This window comes from Catharus ustulatus, chromosome 1 (genome assembly GCF_009819885.2).
Source record: "Catharus ustulatus isolate bCatUst1 chromosome 1, bCatUst1.pri.v2, whole genome shotgun sequence".
NCBI lineage: Eukaryota > Metazoa > Chordata > Aves > Passeriformes > Turdidae > Catharus > Catharus ustulatus.
The window spans coordinates 111,710,798-111,733,463 of record NC_046221.1 but is presented as its reverse complement, the minus strand read 5'-3'; the positions used below and the strand labels follow the sequence as shown (position 1 = coordinate 111,733,463).

The window sequence follows — 22,666 nt, the reverse complement described above, 5'->3', positions numbered from 1 at the left end:
TTTGTTTTTGCTTTTTTGCAGTTATTTTATGCATTCCAAGATGACCGTTACCTTTACATGGTGATGGAATACATGCCGGGTGGGGACCTTGTGAATTTAATGAGTAACTACGATGTTCCAGAGAAATGGGCAAGATTTTATACTGCTGAAGTTGTACTTGCATTAGATGCAATTCACTCAATGGGTTTTATACACAGGTGAGAATGAAAAAGATGTTACATAGGATTCTTTATTACCTGATGCTGCCAGAATTACTTCAGTTTAGGCCGTTTTAAAATTTAAGATATTACTTCTTTATTGTTATTCCATGATTATTCCATCTTACAAATTGAAAATTTGTTGACATCAGAAACTGGAAGTCTAAGGTGTTATAGTCAAGGTAAAGGTTTTCAGCAGGCTGAGGTTCCTCAGTATATATAAAATAAAATAAATTTTTATTAAGCAATAAAACTGTTACGCTTTACCAAGAGATAACAAGAACAAAAATGGTATGAGCAGGTTGACCCCAAAATGGTTCTTTCCTTTTGATTAGAAAAAGCTGTTTAGGGAATTTGATCACAGTAGTTTCCACTGTTAGGAATTAATTCTCTGCTAGGCATTTGAAGCCTCAGTGACCCATTAGAAAAGAATCTGTGAACAATGTGAGGAAAGTCTCCTAGCCATATGTTTTCTCGTGTGGGGCAAGATGGAAAATTGAGATACAGAGCAAAGGGACTTGGATTAGTTTCGTATTATGTACTTGCCCTAAAGTGAAAGTGTAGTCAATTCTTGGATAGGTTGGGAGATTTTCTTTTTGATATTTGGACTTGTATCTGTTTCTAGCTTTTAGTTGTATCAACTAGGAGCAGAAGAATAATTTTTTCAACAGAAAATGCAGGAAGAATTTGAGTAGTGTGTAGTATACATAATAATATATATTTTCAGTTTGTAATTTGGTTTAAAGATTAGTGTTAACACATAAACTTTTACAAAAAAAACAAAAACACAAAGCAAAATAAACTACTAATCCATTGCTTGAGTAGGATCTAGTACATCATTAATTATGTAGCTATGCTGCATCTAATGGGTAAATTATCTGGCTGAATGAACCATTTGTACATGTGTATTGCAGGCTTTAGAAAGCAGGCATTTGAAGATGCCAGCAGCACAGAGAAGTTTTTTTGTGAAAATTTAGATTATTTTGACACCAGGATATTTTTTGGAATTTGTTTTACCCTGTAGTTAATCTGTTCAACTCTTATGAATTGAAAGGAACTTATGAAAATATGGGCCTACTGTTTAATGGATCAGGGACTGAGTGACAAAGGACATGGGAATTGCTGAGGCTGCTGCTTTTGCCGCAGCTTTCATTGATAAGGTCTGCTTTCAGGCCTCTCAGGTCCTGTGCCCAGTGGCCAGAGCTTGGGAGAGGAGGAAGAATTGATCTGGCAGAGGAAGATCAAGCTGAGTCCAGTTGTGCAAACTGCACGTGCACATATCCGGGACACACGGTGGGATATGCCATGGGTGGTGAAGGAGCTGCCAAGCAGCCGTATGATACTGCTCTCTATCACCTTGAAAGGGATGTGGGAATTAGGAGATTCCTACTGATTCCTGCATGCCTTCCCAAAACAATTACCTTCTGGGTTGAGATGATGGGCTTCACTGACAAGGCAGAGTATGCTTTTCTGGACTTCAACTAGGTTGTAGATGTAGCTGGCTTACAAAGGTACAGTTTGAACAGGTAGAACTGTTTAGATACTCTCTGAGTACATTGTACTGTCTGGCAACAGACAGCTACCAGTGTTTCCCCAGAGGTTTGATACCAGGTTCAACTCTGTCTCTGTACTTAGGCAGGACAGAAAGCTTTAGTCACCAGCTGCCCACCAGGATAGAAAAGGTGGACCAAACTTAAAGTTTTATGGTGAAAAGATGAAAAGCAGTGGATGACACAAGTTGCAGCAGGGGAATATCTCCCTATTCATTAGGAGTTGTTTTTTCCGCTATGAGGGAGGTCAAACAGTACAAGAGAAAGGTTATGGATTCTTCATTCTCAAAAAAAAGACTTGCCTGGGTTTGACCCTGAGTAACCTAATGTAACTTTGAGGTTGAATCTGACTTTGTAACTATACTTTGATCAGGCAGTTTAACTGAGAGTCTTAGAAAAATCCCCCCCAACCAAAGTTATTCTGTGAATATACTGTTACTTTTGCACTGCATTTCATCTGACAGTTATGGCCAGAGTTCTCCGTTGAGGTCTCTGAAATATACTTTCTCCTGAAATTTATGTTATGCTATCTTGATAATTATTTCTTACTGCTATTCTGCTTCAGTATGTTCAGTGACATCAACATGCTGCACTTTACCAGTTACTTTATGAAAACTTCTATAGTGAAAGTACTTGGTGGAGAGTGGTATAAGTTAATACTTCTCTTGAGTCATGGGAAAATACTTGTTCACAATAATAGAATTTTGAAAATGACATCCAATTGTTCCCTTGGAATAGAAGCAGTACAGAAAAGAAGCTGTTTCCAATGCCTCTTTGATGTAACCGGTGAGTGTTTTATAGGAACTTGAGGTTCAAGTAAATCTGGTGACTTAAGGCTGTATTGTCACATGTGTTCTACTTTTAAAAAATGCTGTAGTTGAGCAGTCCGTGTTGGTCATGATACTTAGAGAAAGCGGAAAAAAATTGAGGTAATAATGGTGCTTTAATGTTGTTGTTTACATGCAATGTTGCATTTGTAAAACAGTTGACTTCCATTGTTTTCATAAGTTAAATCGATTAAATTGAATTTTTACTTTTTAATATATGTATTTTTCTTCTTTCAGAGATGTGAAGCCTGATAATATGCTGCTAGATAAAGCCGGTCATTTAAAATTAGCAGATTTTGGTACTTGTATGAAAATGAACAAGGTAAACATATTTAATTTTCTTTCTGTTTTTTTAAAATTCTTTTCTGTAATTTCACTTTCCTGTTTGTGAAAGGAAAACATAATTAAAAGTGAAAAGAAAAGATACTGAAAAGTTTTAAGCTAGATGAGACGAATGTAAAGTTCCACTCTGTTCCCTTACTGTTTTTCATGACCTAGTAAAAGCAACTAGATGATCTTTAAGGTCCCTTCCAACCCAAATAATTCTATGATTCTGTGATTCATGCATCTTATTCAGTGACAATGTAAAGTGCAGAAATGGTTCTTCAAGTACTGTTTTCCAGAGAATCTTTCTGAAGTCAAGCCTTTGATTGTCTCTAGATGCTCAGTGTTACTGCTTTAAGTTTTTGGTATGAAAAGTTAGTGCCAAGAACCAAGATGATTTTTACATAGTGTGCCAGAAATGAAAGAATCAAAACTGACATGCCAGTTGCTGAATACCACTTGTACTTATTAGCTGTTACTGACATAGCATGAGGGCAAATCTGAAGGAAACAGGTGTAATAGAATTATTTGTTTTTTAAAAATGTATTCTGAGGTCACTAAAAAAACGTACTTAGTAATGTTGGTGTAATAAGTACAATATGTTCTCATTGTATTCCAGAAGATTTGAATAAATTACTGTACTTAGCTGCTGAATGAAGGGCATCAATGAAAATCAAGTGCAGGTTGTGTGTGAAAATCCTAGTAGTCTTGAGCCTAGTTTTGATTCCTCTGGTCTTTTGGAAAGGTTTCTTTCTAGAAGAAAAACTACTCAGAAAAGGAGTTTAATTTAGGATTTGCTGCATGTGCAGCACAGATTAATATTTATTTTATTTGCTTAGGTATATATTTTTATGCAAGTTTTTCCACTGATCCATTTCTAGGAATGGCATAGGATTATTTCAGAAGTGCCTGGATGGCACTGGAAAAGGGTATGTGGTTAAACTTTTAGCATTCTGGATGACAACTCCAGTGTGACTGATCTCCGTTCTGCCAGACCTTTCTCAGGGGTATGAGGAACATCAAACGTTCTTCACACCTGTTACGTGTTTTGAAGTCTCTCTACATAGCTTTTCAAAGCCTTATCTACCTTTAGTCTTCCTAGCGTTCAGTATTTTGAGCCAGAGGCCAAAAACTTGCAGTTCAGCTGTTCCTCTTGTCAAAATCCCTGATGTTGACCCATTTATACTAACAGAGGAGCTTTCACTGTTTACAGTACACCTTGTCATCAAATGACACATTTATACTGGCATGAGTGACTATGTGATGTGTGCGGGGGCTAGATGCAATTCTCATTACTTTTTGGATACTACCTGAGGTTTATAAAGTAACTTCTATTGTGTTTGACAGATCTAGTGTTTTGTTCTGGCTTTAGCAGACTTCAAAATTACTAAAACAAAAAAAAATTGAAAGAAATGTTTGTTGACAAAATTTGATGTGGATCTGTTGATGTTGCTTAAGCCCATGGAACTTAGTGACAATTTTGGATCTTATATTTGGGCCTGGCTATTTTCCTCTCCTTTGTAGGAAGGAATGGTACGATGTGACACGGCTGTGGGAACACCAGACTACATCTCTCCTGAAGTATTGAAGTCCCAGGGAGGGGATGGTTACTATGGGCGGGAATGTGACTGGTGGTCAGTTGGAGTCTTCTTGTATGAGATGCTTGTAGGTGAGTAGTAGGATCATCAGAATTGACTGCACTGCTTAGATAGACTCCCTTGTTAAAACCACTCTTGTTTTTAACGTTACTGCTCTTTTGGCATGAGCTGTGGTTTACAGATCCTGGCATTTGCAGAATATATTTTGGAAAAATTCTGGCAGAGTTCTCAGGCATTTGTCCTTTCCTCTTGTTCACTTGGTTGCATACGTTGTTGTATATGTAAGTCAAATACTGGAAATCAAGTCTACAATAATTTTGATCTGCTTTTTAATGTTCGTGGTTCTGCTTTTTCAGGCGATACACCTTTTTATGCAGATTCTTTGGTTGGAACGTACAGTAAGATTATGAACCATAAGAACTCCCTTACCTTCCCTGATGACAGTGACATTTCTAAAGAGGCAAAAAACCTCATTTGCGCCTTTTTAACTGATAGGTAAGGTTTATGCTTTACTCATAATGAAAATAAGCCTTCATTAAGAGTATTTCTTGTTGTATTGAAAGAAAAAAGTATTTGTTCTGTGTGCATTTTTAAACTGCCTAAAAGAAGTGAAATTCTTAGTGCCTGGGCATGAATGCAGTGTAACACCTTGGCAATTGCCTGAGCTGTCCATGATGGTGGAAACAGAAGCAGCAGAGCTTCTTATAGACAAAATGTAAAACCAGACTGTGTTCTGAAACATAACTGCTGTGCTCATGTAGAGATCTTCTTATGAAAACTTTTGAATTGTGTCTACATTTTACTGTAGCTTGAGAAGTATTTTATTGTCTTGGTTGTTAGATTATACTTTAAAATTTGTCTTTCGTTCAGAATAATGTATGGAATCTCATGTGTTTAACTGAAACACTCTTTAACAGGGAAGTCAGGCTAGGACGAAATGGTGTAGAAGAAATTAAACGGCACCTTTTCTTCAAAAATGATCAGTGGGCTTGGGAAACACTCAGAGACAGTAAGTATAGTGCTTTTCTTGGAAATGGTGGTCTGGCTTATCTATGTATCATGTTAGCAAAAGGACTGGTGTATTTTGTTTAAAGGAGTTTAAAGTTTTATTTACTCTGTACCAAGCAAAATTTTCTTAGTGACTTGAGTAATATATTGATTGTTATCATACTATTTCACATTTTTTATAGCTGTAGCACCAGTTGTGCCTGACTTAAGTAGTGACATTGACACTAGTAATTTTGATGACCTGGAAGAAGACAAAGGAGAGGAAGAAACATTTCCCATTCCCAAAGCATTTGTGGGCAACCAACTTCCTTTTGTAGGATTTACATACTACAGCAACCGTCGGTATGTATGCAGAAAACAATTTAATGGTATATTCTTTGTTGCCACTGTTTCTGACTCTTACCAACCAATATTCAGGTTTAAATCTATTCAGATACTTATTCATCATCCAGAATACTAAAAATTAGAGTCTTTGAAGACTTTAACAATGATATCGAGTACTGCTAGGCATCATTAGCTTAAAATATCACATTGTGTTGTTGAGTGTCCTATTCTGCATCAAGAAGATTTTATAGTGATGCTGCAGAGACTAAGCAAGAAAAATCCACTGTTGCCACTACCAGGCAGAGCTGCCTGCAGAGCACTGAACTGTATGTAGAGTCATGAATCAGAGTTTGAAAGTCCATTTTACTGAGTATTACTGTCCCTGAGCTGAATATGAAGTTTCCATACTTTACATCAGTGTTTTAGTGTGTGGTAAATTAAACCTCAGCTTACTAGAAATATTTCCTACTTGCCTGCTTTCTGCTTCATAATTTTTCTTTTTTTTAAGTCCACATCCGCTGACAGAGTGAGATTGTGATGCTTTATGGCTTTCGCTATTGCTTAAAAGACTTCTAAATTACATCAGTTAAAGCTGTATTAATTCATGCTTTCAACAGTCATTATTATTGTAGGCCCTATGGATATCTACTTTCAAGAATCTCCACTCTTTAATACTTGGAAAGCTGCTTTTAATTGTGGTGTCAGTCAGGCTTAGAATGGGCTAAAACTTCTAGCAGAACTGTCAGATAGAGACTGCTGTTTTAATAGCATTTCTGGATAGGAAAATCTCAAAGGAAATAAATCTGGTTTTCGTCCTTGCATGGAAGAGGAAACACTTTTCCAAGCCTGTGGTGAAATTCTTTCCATCTCTGCAAAGAGTTGGGTTTGTTGTTACTTTTTGCCATGGTAAGGCATAGAAGGACTTGCAGGCTTTCCATACACTTTGGGTGAATTCAGCAGTTCAGGAGTTTCCCCTATTGTTGCACCTTTAGTCTGTAACTTCGAAAAGTTTTAATTTTTGCCTTGCAGGAATATTTTGGAATATATTTTCAAGAAGTAGCATATTAGGATAACAGAATAACAGAATTTCTTTCATCCCCATCTTCCTTTTTGGGGGACAATATCAGGAATTTAGAGAACTAAGTGGCTGTGTTGTTACTGTCTTTGAAGAGCTCTGCTGCTATCTGCTACTACTGTAACTTTGTAGGCTTACTAGAACTATGATACTGGCCTAGGACTGAATTTTGTCCTGTAGTATTCTGCTGGTGTGATTGCCTTGAAAAATCTGAAATTACCATTCATGCTTACTCAACCTGTAATCCTAACGTTTTTTCCTTCTTGTACTGAAAATAGTTCAAGCATTAAATCTGTATTTGGACATAATACCAGCTGAGCCTTATCTGGCTTGTGAGTTGCCTTCTAGATTTGATGGAGCTGGTGCTGTGCCTGTCTAAGTATCACATTCTTACTGCTCAACAACCCTGGTGTGTAAAATATGATGGCTTGTTGTGCTCCAAACAGCAAACTTGTTTCCATGGGAAACTGTTTCATTTCCACTTTGTCGTTTGATTTTCTGAAAGCCAGCTTGATGTTTAATTTGACCATGGTTTGGAGATGCCTTTGATTTTACCCTCCTTGATCTTCTGGAGTGGGTTTTTTATATCTGAAAATATCAACATGAAACAAAAAATATGTGTCCATCTTTCTCATTTCATGTGTTGGAGAGTTAATTCTCATGTAATCTGCACTTAATAGATGCTTTATTCTCTTTAGATCAGTTAATCAGGCCAAGAATATCACATCAAATACCAAAGGAATTTGAAAACAGTAATTTGTATTTATTTACCTGACTCTCCAGAATCATTACAACTAGAAATTTATGATATTTTTAGAAAACATTTACGCAAAGTAAGAACACTGGCTTCAGGGCAAATGTTTTGTGTGTGGAACTCTTAGTAACTTTGTTGAAAGTTACACAATCTCTGCAGACTTTGCTTCATTATTGCTACTTGCTAGATAAGTGCCTGAGTAAATATTTATGGGATGGAGGCCAATGAGAGTGTTGTAACTAAGGAAAGCAAAGATTTTTTTAATAGCTATTAAAAAAAAGAAAAGTGGTTGTTTTAGTATTTGGCAGAAATCCTTTTTTTCTAGAGGCCTTCTGTTGTAGCTTTCTACTTTAACCTTTATAATAAATTGAATTTTTCAATTAAATGTGCTTAAATCTGATTATGTTACTATTTGATTATCCACATTTTGGAGCAGTAATTCTGGGAGTTATATTTTAGGATGTCTGTATTATCTTAATCTTTTCTTCATAATCTTGCCTTTAAATAACTCTTAAAATATAACTTTAAAAATGTTTTTGCAGGTATTTAGGTGTCCCTGCAGAAAATTCCAATGACAACAGAACAGGCTCCAGTGTGGACAAAAGTGTGGTATGTCTTCATCTTTATTGTATCCTAATAAAGAGTCTACTGCATTTATAGGCATAAACTGATTGAGTTAGCAATGTCTCAAATTATCTTACTGTTTGGGATATGAGAAATTAATACATAATTTTAGCTCATTAGTATGGCCTCCCTAATGAAGTTATTGGAAAAGCAGAATTTCACTTCTTAGTATAACATTGGTTTTCTTGAATTGAATAAAATAGCTAAAACTTTTTGTGGAAAAGGATTCACAGTTTATATCTCTAGAAATATCAAAGTTCTTATGCAGTGTTTTTAGAGTGCCTTATTGATCCTGGGTGCTTTGTGGCAACCATGGAGTCTGGACTTCCAGTGAACTCAGTGGGAGGTGGAAAATAATGTACCAAGCTTGGGCATTCTGCTCCTTCACAACTTTGCCCACAAGCTGTTGGGAGTTGGGGCACTGATGATCTGCATTTCTAGAGCAGTTCACCTAGCAAGAAATGCCCAGGAATTTTTTCAGTTACTTATTCCCAAGCATCTCAACAGTCAGATTTCCAGGAAAATATGCTAAGGTGTTTCAGACTTGAGTGCTTGGATTCTATGTAAGTTCTGATCTAAATCAAGCTGTTCCCTGAGAATGGTTTGATATTTTACAAATCACATCCTTTCCAGAGGATAATTAACTCTAGAATAAATCTTGACTTTGACTATGATTTACTTTGTTCCTATTTTGTTCTGTTTTCTGTTATGAGTAGAAAAGATACTGATCTGTGTTCCCTTTTCTCTTAAACTAACAATACAAAGGTTTAATAGCACATGGCACTACCCAGAGAAAATTTGTGTAGGGCAGGGGAACTGATTATGTCCTTTATTGGGCAACTGAATTTACTTATTGAAACGTCTTGATTTTTAATGTATATTGATGTGTTTGGTACACTTTGTTTTCCTTATAAGCTGTTGGTACAGTAAAATTTAAAACCAAAGCCAGACTTTCCAATATTTGAAAGTACTTAAAACTGTGTGCTGGATTTTGGTTGACTTTGGAGAGAGTTACTGAATGGATTTGGCATACTCAGTGGAATACTACTCAGTCTGTAGTTACAGAATCCTCAATAGTCCTGTCCATATTGTCAGGCATATTCAAATGGCATGTGATTTTAGCAGTTTTGGGAGGTGAAGGTCTGGAAAAATTTGAGTGATATAGGAAGGTTTAAAGCAATGTTAAGTCTTTACTACAAGGTATTTTTCCCCCACAGTTCTTTCTCAGCTGTTTTTCTTTCATTACATGCTGCAATGAAAACGGTAATGTTGACATATGGTTAGCAAATTAATTAGTTCTGGAAATATAACACGAGATGTTATCTGGTCTCTCTGCATTTTAATGTCTGCATTTTGAATGTCTTTGGGGAGAAACAGGGATGCCACAAATTTCCAAGGAATTAATTGTTTTACAAGTGTGTAAAACATAGCAGAATTAGGCCATGATGTTGTGCAAAAATAGAATTCAATGTCATTTACTGGATATCAAACCTCTTTAAAGATCTGATTGCTTTCTTTGGTTTAGTGCTGCCATAACCACTTGTAAACAGTTTAGATTTTAAGAAAAAGGAGATTAACCAATTCTTTTGTACTGGATCTTAAGTTTTCTTCATTGCTCAGGGTTCAAAGCCAGACTCAATAAAAAGAAGAAAAAAAAAGTATGACAGTTACAGAGGGATTTTTCTTCTCTGTTGCAGAGAGGCTTTTCTGTAGTCCTTCCTCCCCTGCTTCCTACTCAAAATAGAAACTAAGAACAAACTAAAACCTAAAGGAGTTCTTTTATATTGAGTTAATTGTAACTCAGGATTTTCTTGAGGTATTCTTTATTCTATTGATAGCAGATTGTGCAGAACTTTGTCCGGAAGCCTGTTGTCTCTACTGATATAATTAGACTGCTCAGCAAGCTCAGATGGGTCCCCTGGGGTACAGCCTGATGTGAGAACATGCAGAGACAGAGAGACGCAAGAGGATGCGATAGCAGTCCAAGCTAGTAGGAGTCAGCACAGAAATGCTTCAGTTGCCAGATGTCTTTTTAGACCTGTTTCTCATCTATCCCATTTAGTTCCTCGGTGCACCCTGTCTGGAAGGGCTATAACATGAGTAAAAAGAAATGGAAGAGTGATCACATTGAACCTTTGTTATCCTCAGTTTTGGGGCATTTGCTGTGGTCCTTTCTTATTGAAGTGAGAGCCTTTAAATAGTCTTGCTTCTTACTTTATTTCTCGGTGGTTCATACCAAGGAGATAAATGTGTTGTCCTTCCTTTTTCCTCAAAGTTTAGATTTAGAAACCATCCTTTGTTTTTAACTCCAAGCATTGTCTGATCCACATAGTGTTATGTTCTATGTCACACCAGTAATTTGTTTTCCAGAGCTGCTCTGTTAAGTGCTGAAATGTCTAATTTTTGGAAGTTCTTTGAGATTTTGGAGTTAAAACAGGAAACAAGAAAGCCAGATATCAGAACCACTTGAATATGTTGCTTTGAAGAGAGTCTAGATCAGAAATCTAATGCTTCTCTATGCAGTTCCAAGACCATTGAGGGAAATGTGTCGAAATTTAATAGGCTGAAATCCTTACTCTATCAATGGAAAAGTTTATAACGAATCAACACAAGGTTGACTTGATGAGCTCCTTTGTTCAAAGCTGACACCATCATGTTAACTGAGAATTTTGGTGTGGGAATAGGATTATTGTGCCTAGATGTTCAGTAGAGAGAAAATATTTTGAGACTACATGAAAAGAATTAATTTCTGAGTTTATCCTGCTGGCAAACAGTACATACTATGCAGTAATGTACTGTATTAGCATCTGAAGTGTGTTACTATCTTTCAAACCTTGATACAGTTTAGCTGTAAAAATGATCTCTGACTAAAGAGATGGTGAGAGCACTTTCTCCCCATTGCCAGTAACTGACTGGCCTGGTTCTGCTTCTTGAACTTGTTGGGAGCTTGAAGATGCATTGCAAAATACACATGGTGGTTCATGCTGGAAGAAATTTTGAGACTAACTAAAGTGCTTTCTTATATCTTTGCAGTAATATCTTTAGTCAGATACTGAAAATATGTAAAACAAGAAGGATTTGATTTAGCTTAGCCCTGTGAATTTTGAAGATACCTAAAATTTCATGTCCATGCAAATGAAAAAAACCTGTCTTATGTCTTGTAATTAAATTGTGGGGCGCGGGCAGGGAGAAAGGGACGTGCATCACATTTTAGTAAAGTAAAATGTCTTATTTTGGTAGGAGAAAGTAACCTGAGATACAGTGTAAGCAGAAATGAGTATTATTAAATACTTTTTAAAAGTTTCTAAATTTAATGCATGTTCTTTCATGTACAAATATATACTTAAAGCTGGAAAATATGCAGAAGATGATCTATGAGTTAGAAGAACAGCTACATAATGAAATGCAGTTGAAAGATGAAATGGAGCAGAAGTGCAGGTGAGACTTTGAACTTCAATTGCTTACATAATTTAAATATATCTAACACTTCAGTTCTGTGTTACTGCTTTAGGGATTACCAGGATAACATTAATAATAGTGTTGTAGTTCTCCAAGGGAGTTCCAGGCACGGGTTTAAGTAATTCTAAAATTTTCCTGAGTATGGTATAAAGAAGTTTTTTTTTTTTCATTAACAGCAATGTAACATGTATTCTTTCTGAACCCTTAAGTGTTTGAGTGTACCTGATATCTCTGTATTCAGATGTGTTATTGGACTGAGGTACACACTCACCATGCTGACTTTTTTGAAAATGTTAGTTTCTGTATATATGGCATATATTGGATTATTAAAATTAATTTGTTGTTTCCTAAATACAGGGTACTTGTAGGAAAATCACTTTTTTTTTTCTATGGCTGGCATATAAGAACACCTATTTGCTTTCCTAAGTTCTGTTTCTACCATGCTGAAGTAGCAGCTATGTGAAAATTGGTATTTTTCTTGCAGTCACACTTATGAGCAAACAGTTGAGTTTCTTCTTCTCTGATAATCAGAGAAGATTTTACTCAAGACTCTTTTACTCAGAGTCATGCAAACTAAATTCCACTTCAGTTAGCTTCTCCTTCTGAGCTCTTTTCCTGAAGGATTAAATAATCCCAGGAGGCAACACTAGGTATCTGATGCAGGAAGAATTTAGACTTGTGAATTAGAACCATAGTGTGTAGTTGTACAAGCTCCTTAGGTATAAACTGGTAATTGAAATGGTCTGGTGGGAATATAGGCTGTGTGACACTGTTGCTTACCTAAACACAAGCTCACTGTTGGCACGTTCTGATTGCTCTCCACAAGCAGGACGTACATTCTTGAAGAATTTTCAATAGCTGTCTTCCTGCAGTACTACTGAAGTTGTCAGAGCACAACTGTGTCTTCTGGTATGTCATGCCATTCACTGCAGAGTTAGTAGATAGGAGCTATTACTAACTATAGTAACTGCCTCTTTTTTTACCTGCCAGACATCCTTGTCTGGGTCCTCTCTGTTGCCTCTTTGAAGAGGGGTAGCTGCCTACAGAAATGCAATGGATGTGTCAATGTTATTACCAATTAAATGAGGTTTTATTGTGCATTTTGCCGCACTCCCTCTCTAGTCCAATCTTCGAATATATTGTTCAACAGAGTGACTTTCAAATAATATTTTTCATATACCATTAACTGTAGTAGGGAGCTGTCTACTTTGGAATTAATGAACTATTTGAGATATTTGGAGGTTACAACTAGAGGAAGTCTTTGCAGTTTACCAGAGCATTCTGATCTTAAGGATAATCTGTTATGTACATACACTGTTTTTTGCAGATTAAGGAATAAAATGTGGCACCTAAAGTTTCGCAGATTTAATCTGCGACAAAGCTGATAAATACTTAGTGATATATTTTATTTTTTTAAATTATTTGCAATGGTTGATTTTCTTCTGCTTTAAATACTCATTGCAAAATAACATTAGTCAAAATGTTTGCTTTAGTAATGGTCACAAATCATTTCACTAGAAAAACAGTATGTATAATGTATCTATAAAATGATCTTGTTTTATTTTTAGATCTTCAAACATAAAGCTAGACAAGATAATGAAAGAACTGGATGAAGAGGTAATTTTTTTTCCTCACTGAAGATACCTCAGTTAGGTAAAGAGTGGAGTTAGGAATAGTACTTTCATGATTCCAAGATATTTTTTCTGTGACTTGAAAATTGTTCTGTGTTCAAGTTTGAGACCTAACGATCATGTTTCAATACATAGCATTGGGAGATTACATTTTTATTTGTATTTTATTACATTTTCAAAAACTTTCCTTTCTGTAAGTCATACTGATTTCTGTTTACTCTGCTAAATATTTTACTTAGTCTTGCTCATTGCAAGTTTTCTGGAGTTTATCAAAGTCAATTACTAGAAAAATAGAGATGATTTTCTATTGAGTCCTTCTCTTGTCTCCTAATAATAATTTTAATGGTTACTTTAGATATAATAGCTTTAACAACTATTTTTCTAGTAATTGTATAAATTTGTCTTGTAGAAATTTAAAAAGCTGTCTTTTCTGAAAGCCTTTCCAAGGAAGCCAGAAATTCATTCATATGAAACAATGCATCAGTTTCCTGGTTTATCAGTTGTAGAGATACTGGTTTGTTGATCATTCCTTCAAATATAAGTATAACAATACCAATTATTTGGATTTTAGGGAAATCAAAGGAAGAACTTGGAAACAACAGTGTCTCAGATTGAGAAGGAAAAGATGGTATTACAACATAAGATAAACGAGTACCAAAGAAAATTTGAACAAGAGAATGAAAAAAGACGTAATGTGGAAAATGAAGGTATGCAGTATTGTCCAAACGTTGACACTGAGGAGGTATATGATGTGTTTTGAGGAATAATTTAGTATCATAGTATCTTAAGTGCTATGCAACTTTAAAGTTTGAAAAGGGATCTTTTCAAATAATGAACAGAGATTTGGAGTTCATTTTTATTTGAACACAGTTTTTTTGTTCTTATTTTCAAATTCTGTTCTCTGCAACATTATGCTATGTTGTTGGTCTGCAAGCACAAAATTTGACATAAAAATATTTATATAAGAAGCAAAAAGTCAACAAAAAGCCTCTCAATGCAAAACAATATTTTGGAGCATGTTTTTTCTAAAAAAACAAGAAGAAAACCCTGGGGGTTTTGCAGTATGCTGTATTAATGGTGCAATTTCTCTTTAGTGTCCACACTCAAAGATCAGATGGAAGACTTGAAAAAAATCAGCCAGCATTCACAAATTTCAAATGAGAAGATAACACAGTTACAAAAACAAGTAGGTTGTTTGTGTTTCTTGTCTTCATTATTTCTTAGATTTGAGCATTCAAATGTAGCAAAACTCGTTCCATAATCTTTATTTTTGAGAATCTTGTCTGATTTATTTTTAACAGCTAGAAGAAGCAAATGATTTGCTGAGGACAGAATCTGACACAGCTGCAAGACTGAGAAAGGGTAACACGGAAATGAGCAAGTCATTAAGTCAGGTAGAATCACTGAATAGAGAACTGCAGGAAAGATGCAGAGTTCTGGAAAGCAAAAAACTGCAGGTGGAGAAAGATTATTACCAATTACAAGCAGCTTTGGAGTCAGAACGAAGGGACAGAAGTCATGGATCTGAAATGATTGGAGAACTACAGGGTAATTATTCTGAATTTATTTTTTACCAAAAAAAGTTGTAATAACCCTACCAAAGTGAAGAGAGTTTGATAATGGGAGGAAAGCCAGCCTGCAAACAAAGTGTGACTGAGCAATTTCTGAAGATTTAATCTGGCTTCCTGATCATTTTGAGCAGCTCTTGGGAGGGACAGAGACTATCAAAATCAAAGAGTGTCACACACTATTTTGTGTCTGGGGCTGCACTGACTAGAAGTCTGAGTCCAGTGGTGCAAAAATATGAAGAGCTGATACAATGTTGCAGAAGATGCAACACTGTCTTACTGCCTTATGCAGCAGCCAAGTTGGTATATCCTGCACTTGCTCTTCTTTCATTTGTGGAGAAGGCTGGTTTTTTTGTTAAATGGCATTTGTTTTCTTTTATGGTGATTCTATATTACTTTTATAGCCAAGGTTAAGAACACAACAAAGGATGCAGATGTGTAATCCTTTTTTTCAAGATGCTCAAAACTTTCTACTATTTGTATTGATTTTCCATATTAGAAACTATTCAGATGCATTAATTCATGACTGTGCCTAAAAGGACCCTGACTCTCTTGCCATTTTGAACCATCTGTCTGCAGTATTGAGTTTCCATGAGGTGCAGGCTTTTGAGGGGGACTTTCCTTTCCCTACTAAAAAGGAGCTTGTAAGACGGAGGCTTTTTACCAGGGTCTGTGGTCACAGGGCAAGGGGCAATGGTTTTAAGTTTAAAGAGAGTAGATTTGCATTAGATATAGGAAGAAATTTTTTGCAGTAAGGGTAGGAGACTGGGGCAGGTTGCCCAGAGGAACTGTTTTTGTCTTGTCCCTGGAAGTGATTCCAGCTAGATTGGATGGGGCTTTGAGCATCATGGTCTAGTGAGAGGTGTCCCTGCATGTGACAGGGCAGTTGGACTAGATGGTTTGCAGTGGTCCTTCCAAACCATGTGATTCTACTTAGTATTTCATATAAACTCTTATGCCACACAAGGGTAGATGCTGTGAGGTTTGAGGAATAGTTCCTTTTTCCATGTCATATCACTTAAAATCATAGGATGGTTTTGGTTGGAAAAGACCTCTAAGATCATTGAGGCCAACTGTTAACCCAGATCTGCCAAATCCACCACTAAACTACATCCCTAAGTGCCACATTTACATATCTTCGGAACACTTTCAGGAGTGGTGATTCCACACCTTACATGGGGAACCTGTTTCAGTGCCTGACTTTCCCATAGTTTGGGTCACACTTAGATGAATACATGTTGTGTTAGTACCCAAAAATCATCTGAGACTTATGTTCTGTGTAATGTACCTTATCTGCCCTTCCCATTAATTAAGTTAGCATCACTTATAGGTGCTTGTTCCATAGCAATAACAGAACTTAGGTTAATGAAAGAAATTTTGAATATTAGATAATGGAAGTCATGGAAGGCAGAAACCATTTTTGCATGATTAGTTTTTGTGAGTTGTTACTGATGACATACATAAAGAGCATCTAAATAGGTCAGTTTCCTCTACAATGTGTGGCCTTTGCATGCTGGAAAAATTTGATGTATTTGAAATATTTTATGGGCCCAGAAATCAAAAGTTGCAAAGCCAATTGATCTATGTAAAATAACTAATACTGAGTGGTATTTAATTTTTTGTGGCAGTTGTGATTGCAACTTTACAAGAAGAATTAAAAACTGCGAAAAACAATTTTGAAAGAGCGGATGCAGAAAGAAAACAAGCACAGGATATGTTTAATCGTTCTGAAAAGGTATGGTGAAATGATGTTGAGGCTGATGCTCTTTGTCAGCTTTTGATTGTATTTTCAAATATTATTGATATTTCCAAGTCCAGTGTTATTGCTCTAAATGAGTCTTGCATTTAAATTATTAACTAAGTACTGCTGATTTACAATCCCATCAGGATGGTCTCACAAGTCGTCAGGTAGTTCTTGTAGCATTGGGCATAAAAATTGTGTTTGTCATTCATTAGCACTGGATTCACAGTCATATTGCCAGTAGCAAGGAATTTTTTTTTGCCTGCCTAACTGTGACTGCAAAGACTTGCCTCTGAAAATCTATGAACTTTTTAAAATAGTGGTTTTTTGTTTTTTCTTGGCCTTTACTGGATTTTAATTTGACTGGATCAGTGCCAGGCAGCCTTTTGATAAACTTTGGTGTGGATTTTTTTCTGTCTTTCCATCCTTCCTTCTGCATGGTAGAAGAATGTTCCCCTAATATCTCTGATCCCTTCTATACGATGGAAAAACAAGTTAAAAGGAAATCCTGCACCCTTTCTCCAGATAAACTGCAGAGTTAACTCTGTCTAGTGAGGTCAGGTAGAGACTTGCTGTGCTGTGTGGTCTGTGTGAATAAAGCAGAGATATGACAGCCTATGAGGGAAGGGACAAGCAATTCTAAGTTGTTGTTATGTGAAGCAGCCATTCAAAGGCAAGTCCTCGTCTCTCAAAGCACATGTCCAGTGCTTGTTTGGTGAATTACTGTTAATGCTTGGCAAGCCTAGCAATGAAATAACCCAAGTCCATCCAGGTAACGATAATTCAGATCCCTCTGTGCTCTAAGATGGCAGTTCATTAGATGTACATTTCCAATTTAGGTGACTATTGATTATACAAACTGAGAAGTTTCCATTTTCTTACAAACTTATAGACTACTGAAAAAAAGTTAATGACGTTTTTTCCAGTGCACTGAATACAGTTCTGGTCTGTTACTGTTTTTTGCTAAGCATGGAAAATAACATTGATAATCTCTTGATTACAGAAATTCAATATTAGAAAAGGGACTAACAATGTGATTCACTCAGGTATTACAGAAATCTGGTAACTTTATCCTTACCTTTAGGAAAAGAATAATTTAGAGATAGATTTGAACTACAAGCTGAAATCCGTAGAAGACCGGTTAGAACAGGAAGTCAATGAGCACAAAGTGACTAAGGCGCGGTTAACTGACAAACACCAGTCAATAGAGGAGGCAAGATCAGTTGCAATGTGTGGTAAGTGTTTCCTGAAAGTTTCAGGTAAATATGTAATAAAATGTGTTCTGATTATGATATTTTAATGCACATTGTCTTACAATGTAGTACTCTTGCACAAGTGTTTGATCCCTTGTATAAAGAAAATTCATATTAAATATTAAAACATGAAAACCACACATTTTGAATTCTTTTCCCTAACATGCTATTTCATAAAAATTCTATTGTTTCTTCATGTTTTGCATACCTTATTTCAAAACCTTCCTTGGCTTCTAAAATGCTATTGAATCTTGAAATTCTGTCTAATGCTAAACAGAATTTAAAGAATGCATTATTAAGAGAGATGTCTTAGAGCATTTATTTCCGTGTAACTGCATTAAAAATACCAGTTTTGTATTAGGCTTGTCTGAAGTGAAGTGAGAACTTTATTTTACAGATGTATATCCATGAATCAAAGGTGTGTCTTGATCTTGTAATTGAATGTGTCAGGTTTTCTCTGTGAAGGTCATCAGAACCTAAATGTGGTTTTTAGAGTTAACAATAATGGTAGCATCTTTTCTTTTGCTACTATCAATTCATGGAAATAAACCTGCCTTACTTCAAAATACTTATTTCAAGAATCTGTGGTTTTTATTTCTTTCACTATTTGTCTTTCAGTTATCATGATGATATTCCTGTGCTTTGAATGCAGATTGGAATTATGTTTCTTTTGTAGTGTTCCTTGTAATAATGCCAGGATCTTTTTGCTTAGTAATCAGTCCATCAAACAACTGAATAGCTTAAATGGCTGAACAAAAGGGTCTGAAAAACATTAAGATATTTATGACTGTTTTTACAAAAGCATGTCTGCAGATGCTATGTACTCACTTTTGTTAATTTTCTTTCCCTAATATTTTTAGAAATGGAAAAAAAGATAAGGGAAGAACGGGCAGCAAGAGAAAAGGCAGAAAATCGAATCGTTCAAGCTGAAAAACAGTGTTCCATGTTGGACTTTGACCTGAAGCAATCTCAGCAGAAACTGGAACATCTTCTTCAGCAAAAGGAGAGACTGGAAGATGAAGTAAGTAAAAGGCTCATCACTAATAATTTTCTATATGAATAAGAAATTAGAGTTGAACTGAGAAACAAAAAATCAAATTCACCTGTACTGAGCTCCTGATATAATACAACTCTCAGCAAAGTTGAGGATAGTTGTTGGCCTAAGTAGTTGTAGGTAATTTCTGCTTGTTTCTTAACTCTAGCATGTCTTGCATATTTGAACCTCAATTCAGTATAACACTTTTTTTTGTGTTTTCTCTTTTTCTAAAGAAAAAATTTGCTTGTGAATTTGACTGTGCAGTTGATTGATATGGATGATTTACAGGTCTGAGTTTGTGTTTTCTAGTTGGCATTCTTTCCTTTTGTTCAAAGAAATGCAATTAGAATATTGAGTGTGAAAACTAGGTACTAAGAATAATAGCTTCATCCTTACATTTTCTTTACAAGACAGTGGGAATTAAGTTTCTGACACCTTTCTTAGGGGTCACAACTCATGTAAATTAGTTTCTATGTGGTTGGTAAGCTGCATTTTTTTCCTAGGGTGAGAGGTTTTTAAGATACGAAATCCATGGAGAGGTTTGCAGACAATTTTGTTTTCTTCAATTGTTGTCTTTCTAACTAATTGTTAGAATCAATTTTTAGCAATTCTTTCTAATTGTTGATTAACTGTTGGTGAGTTAAACTGCAGACTTGGAAATAAACTAAAAATGGGAAAGCTTTATCATCCTGCAGTATCGTATCGTAGCCGTAGGTTCTAAGGGCAGTAGCTTTGTGTGAGGTTATTGTACTGAAGTGTTTGGAGAGTCAGGAATATTTTGATATATGGTACATGGTGTAGCATCTAGTCAGTGGTGTTTAATCTTAAATAATCCATATGTGAAACCTCTTGAGCCACATGTAATTTGTTATTTAGCAAAGTCTCCTAAATTGAAATATTTCTCGTTTAGGTAAGAAATCTGACACTTAAGCTAGAACAAGAGACAAATAAGCGAATTATAGCACAGAACGAATTAAAGGCACAAGCTTTCGAAGCTGATAACTTGAAGGGTTCTGAGAAGCAGCTGAAACAGGAAATCAATACCTTGTTGGAAGCAAAGAGATTACTGGAATTTGAGTTGGCTCAACTTGCAAAGTAAGTAAAAACCTGAAGTAAAATGGAAAAAACTGCTAAATTATACATGCACTATTTTACCTGTTCCTGCTAGTGAATAAAGTTCTCTGGTGCATAGGCATTTTTTCCTAAACTAAGAGTATTTTTAGCTGCATGTTATGATTCCTATGTAGCTGCATGTTATGATTTCTGTGTAGCCTTCAGTGTTGGAATATTTTTGTTATGAGCTATGGTTCAGAACAGTTCTTGGCTCACCAGTCTATATTAAGGCACACACACCCACACATATATATATGTATGTATATATTCCTATTTTATTTGAATGACTTCTTTATGGATTGACTCTGATGCTACTTATTAAATCATATGGGAATTCTAGTACATGGGAGTCAATAGTTCCCTTTAATTGCCTGATTTATTTTCTCAGTATTTCTTAAACTTACTTAATATGAAGACATTTTTCATTAACTAGACTTCTATCATGTATTCTTTCAGCTGGCTTAATGTTTTTCTATTTAGAGTACTTCTCAGCTTCTAAATTACATACTGAAATGGTCACTGATTTAGAATAGAACTGTATTAAATCAGAATTGTAGGACACAACTGACTGTTGCTCTTTGTGAAGGAATACATATGCAAATGGAAGATCATTGTAGGATGCTGTTCTGGTTAGAAATTGTCTTTTTTAACTTTAAATGTTTACCTTTTTTTATTCCTTCAAAGACAGTACAGAGGAAATGAAGGTCAGATGCGTGAGCTTCAGGATCAGCTTGAAGCTGAGCAGTATTTTTCGGTAAGACTTGTAAGGAATTGCATGTGTTAAATTTTGGCATAAAATCATTTAACAGTGAATAGTTGAAACTTAAACTGTTTTAATGTAAGTAAACAGCCTGGCATAAATCAGCAGTTCAGAAAATCCTGCTTGAAATACAAAGAACAAAATATTAGAGAACATTAGATGGTATATCTAAAATGTTGTTTTGTTGTTTGCCAAAACTGATGTTACATTGAATAACTCTTACCTGAATTATTAATGAGTTGTTCCTATTCTGAGGTTGGAAAGCAGATATTTTTCTGATATAATTGCAAACTTTGAAGAGAGTTCAAAATCTCCAAACTTAGTGGAAAATATTCCATGGTATTGACCTACCAAACGTATGTTTAAGAACCATAGACTCAGTAGCATTCTACATGTATTCCTTATTCTAAAAAACTACCTTCTCTGCACCTGAATCTCTGAAGAACCTTACTGGGTACTCCAGGTAGTCAAAATGTGTATTTCATAGATGTCGTTTGATCTGTTTAATCTCTGAAGAGAAACAATACTGTAAGATTCTCTGTAATACCCAAACTTCAGATACATTTGTGAATATGGACAGACTCATTTCACTTCGGTAAATACTTTTAAATTTGGTTTTTCCTGAGAGAGGCAATGAAAATTTCTGTGTTTACTGAACTGCATATGATTGTCATTTCATGATCTGTTACAGGGGCTTTTTGTGCATTTCTCCATGACATACTGCTAATAAGAAGATGCAGAGCATTGTGTTTCTCAGTTTCTTCTTTTTTCTTTAAATAAGACATTCATAATTCAGTCTGACTATTTAGCAAAAGTAGTTTACTGTGGAAAACGAAATTTTAACTTTCAGAGTTACAGGTGATGTTAATAATAACAATATAGTAATAAAAACCAAAAGTAATTCACAGAAGTCATTTACGTAAATCACACTTCAGCTGAATCACTTTCTAAGTTCGTACAGAAAAAACTTAAGATTCTAAGAAAAACAGTACTTGGACACAAAGAGACTGCAACAGGTGAAAGCACAGAATGGTGTTAGGCTTGTTGGATGAACATTTTGAGACGAGTGATGCTTCAAGAGGGTGCAGTTTTGTTGTGTTGTGTCCAGGAGACCTGTTCTGCTGTGTCACAGTGCCTTCCCTTTCTTTTGCAGCACATGTATTTTGTAGCAATGTAGGAAAACACACTAGAAAATTGAAAACTAGTTTGGTCATATCAGTTCCCTACCCAATAGAAAGAAGCATCTGGGAGAGGAAGGAAGGAGGAAATTTCATTAATGACAGTATTGGCGTGTGTTGGGGTTTGACAAATTCAAACTAAGTAGAAAACAAGGAAGAATTTCAGTATGGAATTTGAATAATGAGTCTTTTTTTTTATGTTTTGTTTTACAGACACTTTACAAAACTCAGGTTAAGGAACTGAAAGAGGAAATTGATGAAAAGAATAAAGAAACGCAAAGAAAAATGCAGGAGTTGCAAAATGAAAAGTATGCCCATTATGTTTCTCATATACATCTAAGTTTTTCCATGCAATACTGTTTCACTCATGAATACTTTGAATCAGATCTCAGATGTTTTAATTCCCTTAGAAAAAGGCCTCAAAAGTGTTCCGTAACATCTTGTAAGTGACAAAGACATAGGATGTTACCTATACTGACTAACAATGCTGAAAATGGCCATTTATATTTGCTTTGGACATGTCTGTAAGAAGAATAATGACTTATCTGAGAATTTAGTAAGAGTCAAAAATTTTAAAAAATATTCCATTTTGTGGTAATCATCTCACTTACCAACTTTTAAGATTTGATTATATTATCCTGATAAT

At 35.5% G+C, this 22,666-nt stretch overlaps 1 protein-coding gene across 2 annotated transcripts in view; it reads left to right on the top strand.

Annotated features, from left to right (window-relative positions):
• Window positions 1–22,666, top strand: part of ROCK1 (Rho associated coiled-coil containing protein kinase 1) — an 86,869-nt gene that overhangs the window by 40,321 nt on the left and 23,882 nt on the right. For both annotated transcript variants that reach the window (XR_004418407.2, XM_033064086.2), the window contains exons 5-22: window positions 22–197; window positions 2,812–2,896; window positions 4,423–4,567; window positions 4,853–4,991; window positions 5,414–5,505; window positions 5,687–5,846; window positions 8,200–8,266; window positions 11,631–11,719; window positions 13,309–13,357; window positions 13,943–14,078; window positions 14,466–14,557; window positions 14,673–14,919; window positions 16,568–16,674; window positions 17,765–17,915; window positions 18,794–18,954; window positions 19,880–20,064; window positions 20,767–20,836; window positions 22,234–22,328. Coding sequence is in view for 1 of the 2 variants with exons in the window: in XM_033064086.2 (XP_032919977.1) it covers window positions 22–197; window positions 2,812–2,896; window positions 4,423–4,567; window positions 4,853–4,991; window positions 5,414–5,505; window positions 5,687–5,846; window positions 8,200–8,266; window positions 11,631–11,719; window positions 13,309–13,357; window positions 13,943–14,078; window positions 14,466–14,557; window positions 14,673–14,919; window positions 16,568–16,674; window positions 17,765–17,915; window positions 18,794–18,954; window positions 19,880–20,064; window positions 20,767–20,836; window positions 22,234–22,328 (2,246 nt within the window). In the remaining variant the exon portion in view is untranslated. The remainder of the gene's footprint in view (window positions 1–21; window positions 198–2,811; window positions 2,897–4,422; window positions 4,568–4,852; window positions 4,992–5,413; window positions 5,506–5,686; window positions 5,847–8,199; window positions 8,267–11,630; window positions 11,720–13,308; window positions 13,358–13,942; window positions 14,079–14,465; window positions 14,558–14,672; window positions 14,920–16,567; window positions 16,675–17,764; window positions 17,916–18,793; window positions 18,955–19,879; window positions 20,065–20,766; window positions 20,837–22,233; window positions 22,329–22,666) is intronic.